Below are 12942 nucleotides of genomic sequence, written 5' to 3'. Positions count from 1 at the left end.
AAAGATTTAGTTTCCTGCCTCTCAACAGCCGCTTTAATTTGGACTCCACCGGCCACATGCTTCAACCTTTTGAAAGAAAAACTTAAACACACAAAACCCTTGCAATACACTGTCTGCCAACACAAATGCCATATTCCTGCTCAAGCTAACAGTCCGAATTCAAAATGTAGCAATTGTTTCAAACATAGACGAACTACATCCACCATACTATCAACATTTTTATTTGCACAAAATCCTCATATGCAGTAGACAGGCAACCAAAAGGAAGATATATTTTCAGCTTTTCAAGAACAAACACCTAGGTATTTCCCACGCATAAGTATAGCTCTCATTCTTGGTCTCTTCTCTCAATACTTTTATCCATTTTTGCTTCCTATTTCGCCTTACAGGGCGGTTTTCTGCCCCGGGCAGCCTCGTCTAGTCACTTTAAAACTGCCGCTTTCCTTCGTCTCCCGGCAACCATGGACTGACTCGCCCTGCCGCTTGCGGGGGGGGGGAAGGGAGCGGGTTTCGTTCCTTTCCCTAAAAAAACTCCGCCGATCTCGTCCAGGAGAAAAAAAACCCTTTAAAGCAAAATACACAACTCTAGGGAGCCTCCAAAATGTATTCAGCCTGAAGTAAAAGATCTACCACTACCAAGGAAAAGAGTAAGCAAGATTCCTTTTAATTCCTTTTTCTATCTTTTTTCCTTTTGCAGACTTGCGTGAATTCTCGCATTTCTAATTTGCACGCTTCCCAACACCACTAGTTATTCTCTAATGCATTCCAATTCACCTTTGGTAATTTCTGTTTTGCTCTACTGTCTAGCTTAAATTTCTTACGGGAATGCTTCTTTTTCCCCATTTTTCCTCCCGGGCCGTTCTTGCTCTCACACCAACTGTCCCACCCTGAATCCCTCCCGGGTTCTTCAAGATCTCCTTCGGGGGTCCTGGTTTTAGCCAGGGCTCTAACTGGTGTATACCTGTCTGGTTTATTCTTCCGCCCTTCGTTTTTCTTACCCTTCTTCTCTTTTTCTCTATAGTTTAGCGTCGGTGGCCGAGGTGCGGGGTCAGGACCAGAAACGGGGGCAGGATTCCCTCTCGGGAATCTCCTTGAGCGGGAGGGAGGTTTCTGGAGTGGCCGCTGAGCTCGGGGCTCCACATGGGTCTCGGATGGCAGTGCTAACACTGCCCCTGAGAAGGCCGGGGAGGAGGAAGGGGTAGGGGTAGGGGCTGACAGGATGTGGGCCACCGAGCCGTGAGAGAAGTTTATCCCGTAGTCCAGTTCATTCCGTGTTTCCCTTTCCTCAGAATACAGCTTTACTCGTACCCCATACCATAACAGAACATATGCCAGTTCCTCAAATTCTCTCCTTTTCTTCTTCGCTACATGTTCCCACAGAGCTTCCCACGCCCATTCGTCAAAAGTACCAAACACAGGCCATATAAGATTAGGTCCTATCTCCTTTCCTCCCCAAACATTCATACACAAATAAATCATCCGATCTTTAGATGCTCCTCTCCTAATTGGGCATTCTTGCCAACCTTGCAACAACTTTCCTAATGGACTTTTCCGAGGGATTTCAAGAGCAGCCCCCGCTGAGGTTTCCCTTAAGGAATCCTCCCGATCTCTACTGAGATCCGATCCCATACTCCCCGTGGCACAGAAGTTATGGGATACTAAAAAATTAAATCCCGAGTTTCCAAACTCGGTGCCGTTAACTTAATGATCCAACGGATGACCGTTCCGTGGATGTTTGGTTAACCGCGGGGCTCTGTAACCGCCACCGAAAAAATTGACGGACCCTACTCGGTCGCGGTCAAGAAGGCTTACTCGTCCCCGATCTCAAAAAGGGACGTCCTCTTTCCTCCAGGACCCCTGGTGACCCCCACACCCCGTCGGGTAACACTCACACACGAAGCGAAATATCATGCGTTCCAATCGCTTCCCCGTCGGTCGGCCATGTCCCTCGCGGGAGCAGCGGAAACGCGACCTTAAGGTCCGCTCTCGCTTCGTGATAAATCACGTCTCATTCACACACACTCACACGCACATACACGTTCTCAAGCACTTGGTCACCCCACTCAACCACGCTATACTTACGGTCCTTTTCCTGCGTGGATTCTTCGTGCACTTCCATTTTTACGAGTGAAACAATACTGCGGTTCCAGGGGAAAACCCCTGCTGAGTTCCCGAGCCCCCCCCCCCAAGCTAGCTTGTCCTAATGCCTAATACCTTCGCTGTTGTGGGTTCTGGGTTCGTAAAGCCAGTTCGTTCTTTCGGACTTACCCGCTCTGCCAGGCCGCTTTTTACGGCGGGGTGCCCCCCGGTCAGAAGCAGGGATCCGTAGAATATTCAAAACTGGCCCCGCTGTTGGGCGTCAAAATTGTTATAAACGCCAGGACAAATTTATTGCCAAATTCAATAATTTGGTTTATTAAAATTCAAATCACAAAATTTGGAATCAAATTATAACAATTTTAAACAATAAAAACAAAACAATATGAACCACACAATCAGCGACACTTACTTGACAGAATTTCTCCCGGGAAAAGTTGAGCCAAGGGTGACCCCAGAGACACAGGACCTGGCAGCCGGTGTCTAGCTGGGTTCACGAATTTGCCATGTTCGAGGCTTGGTTTTTATACTCTTTATTCTGCTTCTGGCAATATTTCCCCATACTTCCCTTTGTTTCTTGGTTAGTTATTCAAACCCAAATTCGTCTCTGGTCGGATTGAAAAAGAGCTCCCCTCCCAAGTCCACGTGTTAATATTCAGTTTTTATGGATCCTTATAGTTGATGAATGTTTGAGATATGGGTGATATTGCTTGATGGTCTGTGAAAGTGGCTCCCGAGGTGTGAGTTGCTGATCCGGCTCATCTCAACAGGTCCCCTCCCAATACTTGAGAAGGCTGCAAAGTCTTTTGTTCCCTTCTGAATGGAGACGCCTGATTTTCAGGGTGGTCAGTTTCACCATCTGCTGCAGAAACCTCCTGAAACATAGACTTTTACCTGATATAAATTTATACAGCTTTATAATTTTCCAGTTTATCATAAGAACATGAATTAATCATCTCACGTTTTTCACAGGGGGGTAACAGTGAACTCCTGCAGCAAGTAGCAGCCTGGCCATTCTCTCTCCAATGCCCAGAGCAAGAGAGCGAAGCTGCCCCCAACCCTGTCCTTTACTTCTCTCAAAACTCGAGTTCCCCTCTCTGAGGGAAACTCCCAGAGACCCAAAAACAATAGGTGTAGCCCGGTGCTGCCATCTCCTTTGGACACTTCTTTTGTTTTAGACAAGTACCCAGTATTTAGTCTCTTAGCAACTTATGGGAAAAAAAATCTCTAAGTGAAAAAGAAACAAATCTAACCCCCAACATTGTTATTTTCTTTCTTGTTAACTTACAAGATACCTTTAATTATAGTGACAAAATGTGAAGGCACTGAGCACTGGGAAAGTTCTGATACTGTGGTGCCCCCTCATTACAGAGCTCTCATACCTGAGTAATTCTTATTCTGGATGAATTATAAAGTCTACCCAGTGGAACAAGTGAGCATGTGATCATGAGGCTTTTCTCAAGAAATTGATGGCAAGTTGCATATGAGGAATTAATGCTTTTCCTGATTAAGTTTTACATGTAACAAATAGACATACCATTCAAGCTGATAATGGCACTGTAATGAAAGATAAACTTCATTCTGAAGAGGAGGTGAGGCTGGGATATCTAACCTCTTCTTTCTTTCCCTAAGCTTCCAGGTGTTTCATTTTCCTGCTCCTCTTTGCTTCTGGGCTCAATGATGCTTTTAGAAACTATTCCACAGTTTTCTGTTTGAATAAGTACAAAGAATACATTTCAATGTTTTTCAAATAGCGGCCCTTGAATTTAAATAACTTTCTATAGACCCTGTAAAATCACATATTAAAGGTGGTGGTAGTAGTAGTAGTAGTAGTAGTAGCTGGTTGCGTTGATGACTGAATAGAGTTTCATATGTATACATATATATACATATGAATTTTTATTCTGTGCTAAAATACCACCATAAGAATCCAGCTCCTGTCTTGCACTGCAGAGAGCTGTCAGTCAGATTCAGATTCCCTGATTGCATGACTGCATTTCAGTCTTAAGTTATGCAGATCAGCCACACATGCTGTCTTGCAAGTGTGGGGCAGGAAGTGCCAAAATTGTACTTTGGATGTACGGAAAGATTTACATTTGTAAATCAGTGGGGTCTATTCAACAAAGCTGAAATGTAAAGTTTTATTTCACTGGGATCCAAGTAGAAGTCAGGTAGATTTGTGCCCTTTGTGAACCAAACCAAGACTTGAAACCATGGTCCCCGGAGGAAAACAAATTAGCAAATAAGAATTTCTATGAAGGCAGATCACAGACTGCTGCTGCAGTCTGATGAGCAGCAACTTCATTGGCCTCTTGCAACAGGATTATGGAAAGTGTTTTTATTCCCTTCTGCTGAAAAAAAATTCCTCTCTTGTGAATGCCATCTAGCTGTTTGCCAACATCTGACAATCTGAAAATCTAGATTTAGGCTTCTACCTCAGATTTCATCTTTTCCTTTCCCCATTTTGGAGTACAATATTGACATTACCTATACCAGCTCTCGCTCATCTATTTGCAAATGTTCATTCAATTTTCTCCCCTCTCCTTCATTCCTTGTGTAATAGCAGCCTTGGCAAGTCTGTTTTGTAGAGAGGAGCACAGCACTCTGCAGGCTGTAGCTGCTGCACACTTGTTGAACAAGGCAAGAGTGTATCAAATATTTGATTTATGTATTTATATATGCCAAAGTCTCAGCTCCACACTGATGGGCATAGGTCTAGCTAGCAGCATTGGATGGTGGTTTTTTTCCTCTCCGTAGTCACTGCAGTGGAATGGCCTGTTTTGGAGAACAGGACCCTCAAAGTGCTGTAAAGAGCAGGTAATTAATCAGCATCCTTGATTGGGTTTAGGTCAGAGCTGGAGCTGCTGCTGCTATGCTGCAGAGAAGTCTGCTTCTGTTTTTGGCTAAAATACAACAAATACTACAGCTGACAACTTCATAGGCAGGGAAAGGTGTTCGGCAGTTGGCACCTGACTGATAATGGAAAGGAGTAGAAAAAGCACCACCACTGTGTCTCAGGAATGTAGGCACAGGGTGTTCAGAAAATGGGCTTCATCGGCATTATCTAATAATTTTCAGATGTTCTTCTAAAAAATTAATATTGTTTTAATCAGTTGAAACTTAAAATTCCTTGGCCTTATGAGTTCCATTGTTTTTATAGCAGTTAACACACTTTATGTACGATGAAATATTTAAAAGAGGTCTGCAGGAAAAAAACCTGCCAGTTCTTTTTAACCTGCAATCTATTGTGTATTATTTTTCTTTCATGAGGATTCTTTGTATTTCTCTATTTTTATAGAGGAATTCAAAATACAGAAAAGATATTATCCAAGAATACAAGTATGAAAAATTGCAGCAAATGGTTGTTGTCTACTTAGAATTATTTTTTTCCTGAAATTTAACATTTGCTAGACCTAGAAATGTGCTTTTAGAATGCCAGAGTTGTACACAAATACATTATTCAACTTATTCTGCATGAGTGGATTAGCTGTAACAAGAAATACTATCCACATCCCTCTTGGCATAAAATATGGGCATGTGCAACAGTGTAATGGCTTTAAATGTTTTCTTCTTATAACTCAACGGGTTTTTGATGAAATCATCCAGGATAAATTTTAGCTAATATCTACAGCCAGAGCTTCAGCAAAGAAAAATTTTGTAAGTGTTCAGTGATAGAAAGTAGAAATATAACAGCCCTATAGAAATAATTTTAACATCTATGTGCTGATGGCTCCTGTTCTGTGTAAGAACCCTTTTCACAGTAACTCCTTCAGAATTGCTCACAGGACCATGAAGTCAAGTCTAACATTTCTGTATGGTACCACACCTCTCAGTTTTACTTAATGATCCCTGTAGTACATGAGTTCAAAACACCCTGATGAACAACTACCAGTTTCAATTTTGCCTGGTTTTGTTGTTGGTTGGGGTTTTTTTCCCCCTCTGACAATAGATATCAGATACTCGAAAAGTCCTTTCAGCCTCTGCCATAATGACAGGTGGGAGGCCACAGGAAAGGAGAGTGAAATGTCAGTTCTCTGTGCCCCGGTGGACTGGAGAGCTGGGGTTGCTGCAGAATGATAATGTGCTGCCCTCCTACAAACACCTCCCTGGTGATCCAGGGCTGCGTGGCCATGTGTGAACAGCATCCAGATCTACCACCATCCTGAAATGTTGTTCTCTCTACACAAAAGGCCAATATAATGATGAAATGCAGAGTTGGGGATGAAGTTCTTCTGTCAGTAGCGAGTTACATGTGTTGTAAGGATCCATTTGTTTTCCCAAGGAGTTTCTCCTTTCATTTAGCTCCCATAATTGGCTGAATGTAAAATCCTTAACTTTTTCTCATAATACTGAGCTGGAATTTTTGTTGTTGATTTTGGGACCCAAAGTAGAAGTCTTCTGCATAGCTACTGAAGAGCTGCAAAATATGTGCTTCCCATGGTAAGAGGGAGAGAGAGAGAAGGATAAAAGTTTTTAATTGACATTTTGTTCTGAAATTCCCTTGTCCTTTTACAGAGAGCATCATCTCCTCTTTCCATAGTGTAGACGCAAATCTGTGAAATACCTGCAGTGTTCATGTTATGCTATACTCTAGCAAAATTTTATTCTTAGTCCTCTAAGCTAAAACCAGTCTTGGGCTGTGTGAAAGATCCCTGGGCAAGGAGTTTAGACTGATTCTCAGAAGAAGAGTATGCTAAAAAGGAAATCCTATAGCTCCTGAGCTGGCAGATAACTGATTCTCTCTTAGTGAAGCAGGTGTTTCTCCCATGCAAAAAATTAAGAATTGAAGACAGTTCAAAAGTAGTGTCACTGCTAATGGGAGGGCCAAAGTGATAGATTTGTAAGGAGAGATTAAAGAAAGCTATATCCAGCTCAGCTAAGTAACAGAAAGATCCATCAGTAATTGAAAGGTGTCAGCCTCAAAGTGTGAGTATTTAGAACTGCAGAGCAAAAATACCTAGGAATGACATAAGAAATTTATATATTTAAAAAAATAGCTAGTAAGAATAAATACAGTGAATAGTAATGAAAAATGTCAGACCAAGAAGTAGTTCTCTAAAGAGAGGGATTGCAAGCATGACAATTACAACTTAGGTTTGCTCCATGGTTTTGAATTCCTCAGATTTGTAAGTGAATAAGGCAAAAATGCTAAAACAGATGTATTTTAATGCATGGAGCAGTCCTGCTGAAGGTAGATGATGGGAATGATCCCTTCTGGCTCTTCAATCACTTTTGTGCCCCATGCACTTTAACTGAGGCTCACTGAGATCTTATCTATAAAAAGTAATATCTTCATGGGAACCTGAACTGTGATGATATTAGCTCTGCTCTGAGGATGTTATATATACCACTTCATCACAGATATTATTGACAGTAAGTGCTTTTACCACTTTTATATATTCACTTTGTTAGTTGTTTTACAGCAAGGCAGCTAAATGAAGAGAATTTTTCCTGATCAGCTGAGCAGCTGATAAGTCTCCTTACAAGCACTTAGGTGAATTCAGTGCACTAGGATGATAAAAAGGTGTGTTAGGGCAAAATCGAGTGTCAAAACATAACCCTCTGCTCTTTCCATTACCTAAAAGGTCATGTCCCACATGTAAAATTACTTGGGTTTTGAACCTCACTTTTCCTTAATTCTTTTGTTCAGAAAGTCCATCTGATCCTTTTCAGGATTCATTTGCCCACTTCTGATCCTCTGCTTTTGTCTCCTATTTCCCTCCCTTATTCTCTGCACATCATGATCCTTTATCAGTCTGAGTCATTATCCTGTTAAATTCTCCTAGAAAGGGCTTTTTTCTCAGTCATGCTATTTCTTACTCAAGTGGTGCCTGTAGGAAGATCAGAACAACCCAACACAAGTTGTATTGTTTGTTAATTGCAAATTCACTTCTGTCCTTTATTCTCTGCCTGTTTAGATAGACCTAAATCTCCAACCTCTACTGGGAGGAGAGAAAAAACATTTTTGACAATTTCCAGAGCCTGAAGATTAAAACTGGCCCAGTCCTGCTCTGGTGTGTGTGTGTTTGTGTGCACTTTGCAAAGAATTTTCTTTATCCTACGAGTCCTGTGGAGTCCACAGAAAATATGGCCCCCTTTCTGTTACAAAATCTGCACAAATCCTCCCCCTGCCATGCCTACAGATGGAAATAGGAAATATTCCCTTGCCAGGCCTGCAGTAAAAAGGAATGTGTCCCAAATGCAATAGTTCCTTGTGCACTACATCTTGTGAGAAAGCTGACAGTGTGGCTTGCTTCAGTAACTTTTATATGTAAACAGTCTTTAAAAACATAATCTACATTGTCAAAACCTAATCTAAATGATGTACTGACATTGCTTACTTTGATATGCTGACTTGGTTTTGAATTCTCTCTGGATTGCCTGGTCCCACATGGCCATTTTGTGTTTTGTTTACTTTTCACTTGGCTGTCACGTATTTATTCCTATTAGATGTACAAAGTCAATGGTTTCAGCCTAGTTTTACAGCTTAGTTGCCTAATACAGCACAGGGAAAAAGCTAAATGAAGCCAAGCAGAGGGGCAGGAAAAAAGCAGAGGGATTCTTCAGGTCTCACACAGAGACCAAAGAAACAGAAAACCAGCAAAAGATCTGGGTCTGGTAGAGCACCTAGAGTTTACTGTTTTTTCAGAAAAACATGATACATCTGGAAAGCAGAAATTGATTGATTTGTATGGACTGAGTTTCTGTTTTTAAAGGCTTGCTTCTGAATAAATGCTTAAATTTTGTATACATCACATATATTTAACTTTTAAAAAAATCTGGATTTGTTTCAAATGTGAATGAATGGGGAAATGTTACTTCAAAAGCTTTTTCTGTGTAATGAGCTGGTTGGACTTAGTCAAACAGTTAAAATGGCTTACATGATCTTGTTCTGTGAGTCTTTGAAGATATGTGAAAATGCCTCATGCTGAGAAAAGTAATCCTGAAAAATCTATTTGGTGTGATCTTACCCACAGAACCCATAAGACAAACGAGTGTTTGTGAAGTCTGTGACAACTTGAAGCATGGTTGAAATGTGGACCATTCTGAACGGTGGTCTTCCCTCTGGATAGCCATGCCTACCCTGCCATGCTTCTCCTCATGGGAATACCTACCCTCCCTCCAAATGGTCATTTTTACAGCTCAAAGAAGACAGTGGGGGATTTCATGTGGAATTTAGTGTTGAGGAAGGGACTGTGGTGTTTCCTTTGTTCCCTGAAAAGGGACAGTCCATATTTCCTCCATGGCACTGTGTCACTGATGGCACATTGTTTTCAGGTCGCGTTTCTTCAGTTTCAGCCGAGGTGTTCAGCCCAAGCCCTTGACGGCACCAGTGTCTGGGCATCTTTGGTGCTGGCACCAGTTGGGCACCCAAACTTCCCTTCCTTTAAAGAGCAGACTGTGCTGAAACTGCCCCATTTCCAGGTGCACTGACCTTCCGGACTTGGCAGTCTGTAGTCTGAGTTTTTCCTCTGTTTGCTGCAGGTGAAATATGGGAACTACGCCTTTGTGTGGGACGCGGCAGTGCTGGAGTACGTGGCCATCAACGACGCTGAGTGCTCCTTCTACACGGTCAGGAACACTGTCACGGACAGAGGATACGGGATCGCCCTGCAGCATGGAAGCCCCTACCGAGACATCTTCTCACAAAGGTAAGCCTTTGGAGTAGGAGGAGCAGGTGCTAAGGGAAGGTTTCTCTCAGCTGTGGACCCTTCTTTTAATTTAATTTTCGGCAAAGGAAAAACATCTCGTATTTGCAATCCGCTTCATTTCTTGCGTACGCATTCATTTTCTCCAAGACATTGAATTATTCACTTTTCTACAAACTGCATTAAAAACACTTTGTGTTGCTCTTATTTAAACTGTTCTTGTTTCTTTTGAAAGACATTTATGAGATAAACTCAACTTCATTAGCGGGAAAATGAGGAAAGAGTTTCTTCATTTGTTATAGAGAGTTAGCATAACTCAGCCCTTTCTATTACAGAAGCTGTTTCTTAAAGACAAAGTTAATTTGGACACTGATTTGGGAAAACTAAAGGGGGTGAACAAGAGCATTTGATGTTTTGGTGGAAAGACCCCTCTTAGTATGCAAAAGCATAGATGCTTATCCCTGTACTAATCAATCTCTTGGGCTACAAAACTGGCATCTCTAGAGATGCTGCTGGTACTGTTTCTATTAGGATCAGAAATACTAAATTAATTGTATGTAATGTGCCTTTGCAGTATTTGTGCTTCATTCCAGTATTGATTCCTAAATCAGGATGTGTGTGAAATGTAAAAAAAACCTACTAAACTTTTAAAAAGTGTAATATCTGCAGTTGGTGCTTAGGAGAAGATGTGAACTAGTCTCATGATCCTTTTTTTCATTATGAATCTGGTCTCTCAACCTGGTTGCTGTGTACGAAGCAAAATTTTGCAGTTGCTGCAATGGGATTTCTGTTGTGTGGCTGCCAGGTAAACATACAAAATCTGCTTAATTTGGGCTGTTGCCTTTGCCTTTGTCCAAAGACTGTGGTGGGGGAGAAAGTAGCCAGTAAGTAACACTGTGCAGATCCAGAGGAATCATTCTCTGCTCACACCTACTGCATGAATAGAGAAGACTTGGATTCTTTGAATCTGTTCCACTTTGGGAGTGATATTTCTGAGTTTTGTGCTAATGTAGCAGCAACATAATAAAAAAATTCACAGGATCAGCAAAAAAATTAATTTTAATGAAATATGTATATGCTTTGTATGTTACAAAGAGTATTAGAGGAAAATATTTACCAAATACTGGAATACTCTCATCTTCCAACTATGAACAGGCTGGCTCTGCTTAAAATCTCTGGCACTCTACTGTTTGGGGTCTCTATGCAAAACAAAAGAGTAGAATTCTTTCCTTTAATCTTTCGAAGAAATTCTTCCACCTGTTAAGAGTTCTCAGGAGCTTGTCAAGGTGTTAAGTCATCCTCTCCTTATGAGCCTTATCTATGTGAACTTGAGTACAAAATTTGGGAGACCTTAGGGAATTTGACAGTCTGTGTCTTTTTAAATAAACACAGTGAAAACGCCAAGCGACATGGCACAGCTCACACCTGCATTCTTCATGCCTGCCACTGCTGCTCTGCAAGTCAAGGTGGATGCATCCAAGTGCCCTCAGAGACTGTTTGTGACAGGGCTTATGTACTAGATATAGCTCTTGGCATAGGGAGAAAGTGGTTATGGCTGATTCTGGTAAGAGTTTCTTCTTGGTCGTAGTATTCAGCACATGGAAAGGCTGGGTTACAGCTTCTTCTGATACACTGCCTTCAGCGACTCCTGGATCATTGGCCTGTGCAGGCCTGACATTGCCAAGTACAATTTTATTTCATAAAATTTTGGCTTTTCAGTGTATTATTATATCTTGGAGCTATAGAAAAGCAGAAGGAAGCATAAAAATTTGCACATATATAGGTATTTTTATCTGAAGATCTTTGAAGCCATACTTAAATATTAACATCTCAGGAAAGCAAATGCTATTTCCACTTAATGCTTAGGGAATCTATAGCATCAGGAGACTTAAATGAAATCCCAAGCTCATATGTTGTCCCATGGTGGAATCGGGGATCATAGGTATTGACGATGATTGAGAGATGGGAAGACTGATTCGGTGATTCGAATTTGATTTTACTCAAGTTTCTCAAAAACTTATATACTATTTCAGACAGGTTAATAATTTCTACTACAATAATCAGGTTAAAAATCACACAGAAAACTCATGCATTTTACAACAATTCTTTGCTTGCAGAAGTTGATTGAATCTTCTCTCTTCCCGTAAGCAGGTGTAATCCCATCTCCTGTAATTTTCACAGTTCTGTTTGTTCCTGCCATGGCATCTTGGTTATCAAACCAGCTATGCTAATCAAGTCTGACTCTCTGTCTTGTGTATTCCCATACATAGGCACCCATTTTTGATTTCCTGATAAAGTTGTCAGAGTTCAGGTACATGACGAAAGGGATTATTTGTCAGATATTGGGCCACAGGAAGATCTGGATGGATACACAGAACTTAGCACTGGTGAGAAAATAACTCATTACATTAGCAGGAATAATGGCTGAACAGAGAACTTGGAATTTGCTTGGAGTGATAGTACCTCCTGCAGAATTTAGAGAGCCTGAGATATATATTCTGAAAATGTCTGTGCTGCTGTGCTTATATTCTTATTTCTGTATTATGAGAGCATATTATATAGCATTTTTAATTATGCCCATAAATATAAATTGACAGTTTAAAGTAGTGAAAGACCATATAAGAACAAACATATGAAAAAGAAGTCATTCTTACAAGGTAGCTTACAAGGTCTTTTTCTTAACACCCTTCTGCACGGTTCCTTAAGTTTACATCCATGTGGTTTTCACACATCATCCTTATATTTCTTCCTAATGAAAAGGCTCAACAACCTTCAGCAGCTGCAGCCTGCATGCTGAATAAATTCATTGTATAGGATTAGCAAATGTTCACATGAATATTTCACATTTTAAATGCAGCAGGGAACTGGTTTAAAATATATTCGCACTTCCTGATCTTTCCCAAAAGAAATACTTTTACGTGAAAATACAGGCCTTTTCTTTTAAGAAATCTCATATAAAGCCATAAGCTGCACAGTGTTAAATCCCTAGGGTGCAGCTGTAAAAGGTCTAGCAAGCTTACAGGAGATTTTGTTCTCTTTGCAGGAAGCACAAGCACATGTTTAAAGGTTTTCAGTACTTTTACCGAACATTCAGGTGATCCGCAGAGAAAGGAAAAGAGACAGAGGTATAAACACCCCTTCTCTCTGAAGCTATGCAGTGTGAGCTGCAGTCAAGGTAACACTGTGGTAAAGTTTG

General features: G+C 41.0%; 1 protein-coding gene and 1 long non-coding RNA gene across 2 annotated transcripts in view; one reads left to right on the top strand and one right to left on the bottom strand.

Annotated features, from left to right (window-relative positions):
• Positions 1 to 12942, bottom strand: part of LOC134563453 (uncharacterized) — a 468018-nt gene that overhangs the window by 292556 nt on the left and 162520 nt on the right. The gene's annotated exons all lie outside the window — the stretch shown is intronic.
• Positions 1 to 12942, top strand: part of LOC134563452 (glutamate receptor ionotropic, delta-2-like) — an 845768-nt gene that overhangs the window by 724210 nt on the left and 108616 nt on the right. The window contains exon 14 of the mRNA XM_063421373.1: positions 9583 to 9749. Within this exon, the coding sequence (XP_063277443.1) occupies positions 9583 to 9749 (167 nt within the window). The remainder of the gene's footprint in view (positions 1 to 9582; positions 9750 to 12942) is intronic.

This window comes from Prinia subflava, chromosome W (assembly GCF_021018805.1).
Source record: "Prinia subflava isolate CZ2003 ecotype Zambia chromosome W, Cam_Psub_1.2, whole genome shotgun sequence".
Lineage (NCBI taxonomy): Eukaryota > Metazoa > Chordata > Aves > Passeriformes > Cisticolidae > Prinia > Prinia subflava.
Note: the sequence above shows the minus strand (reverse complement) of the source record. Positions and strands in the feature narration are given on the sequence as shown.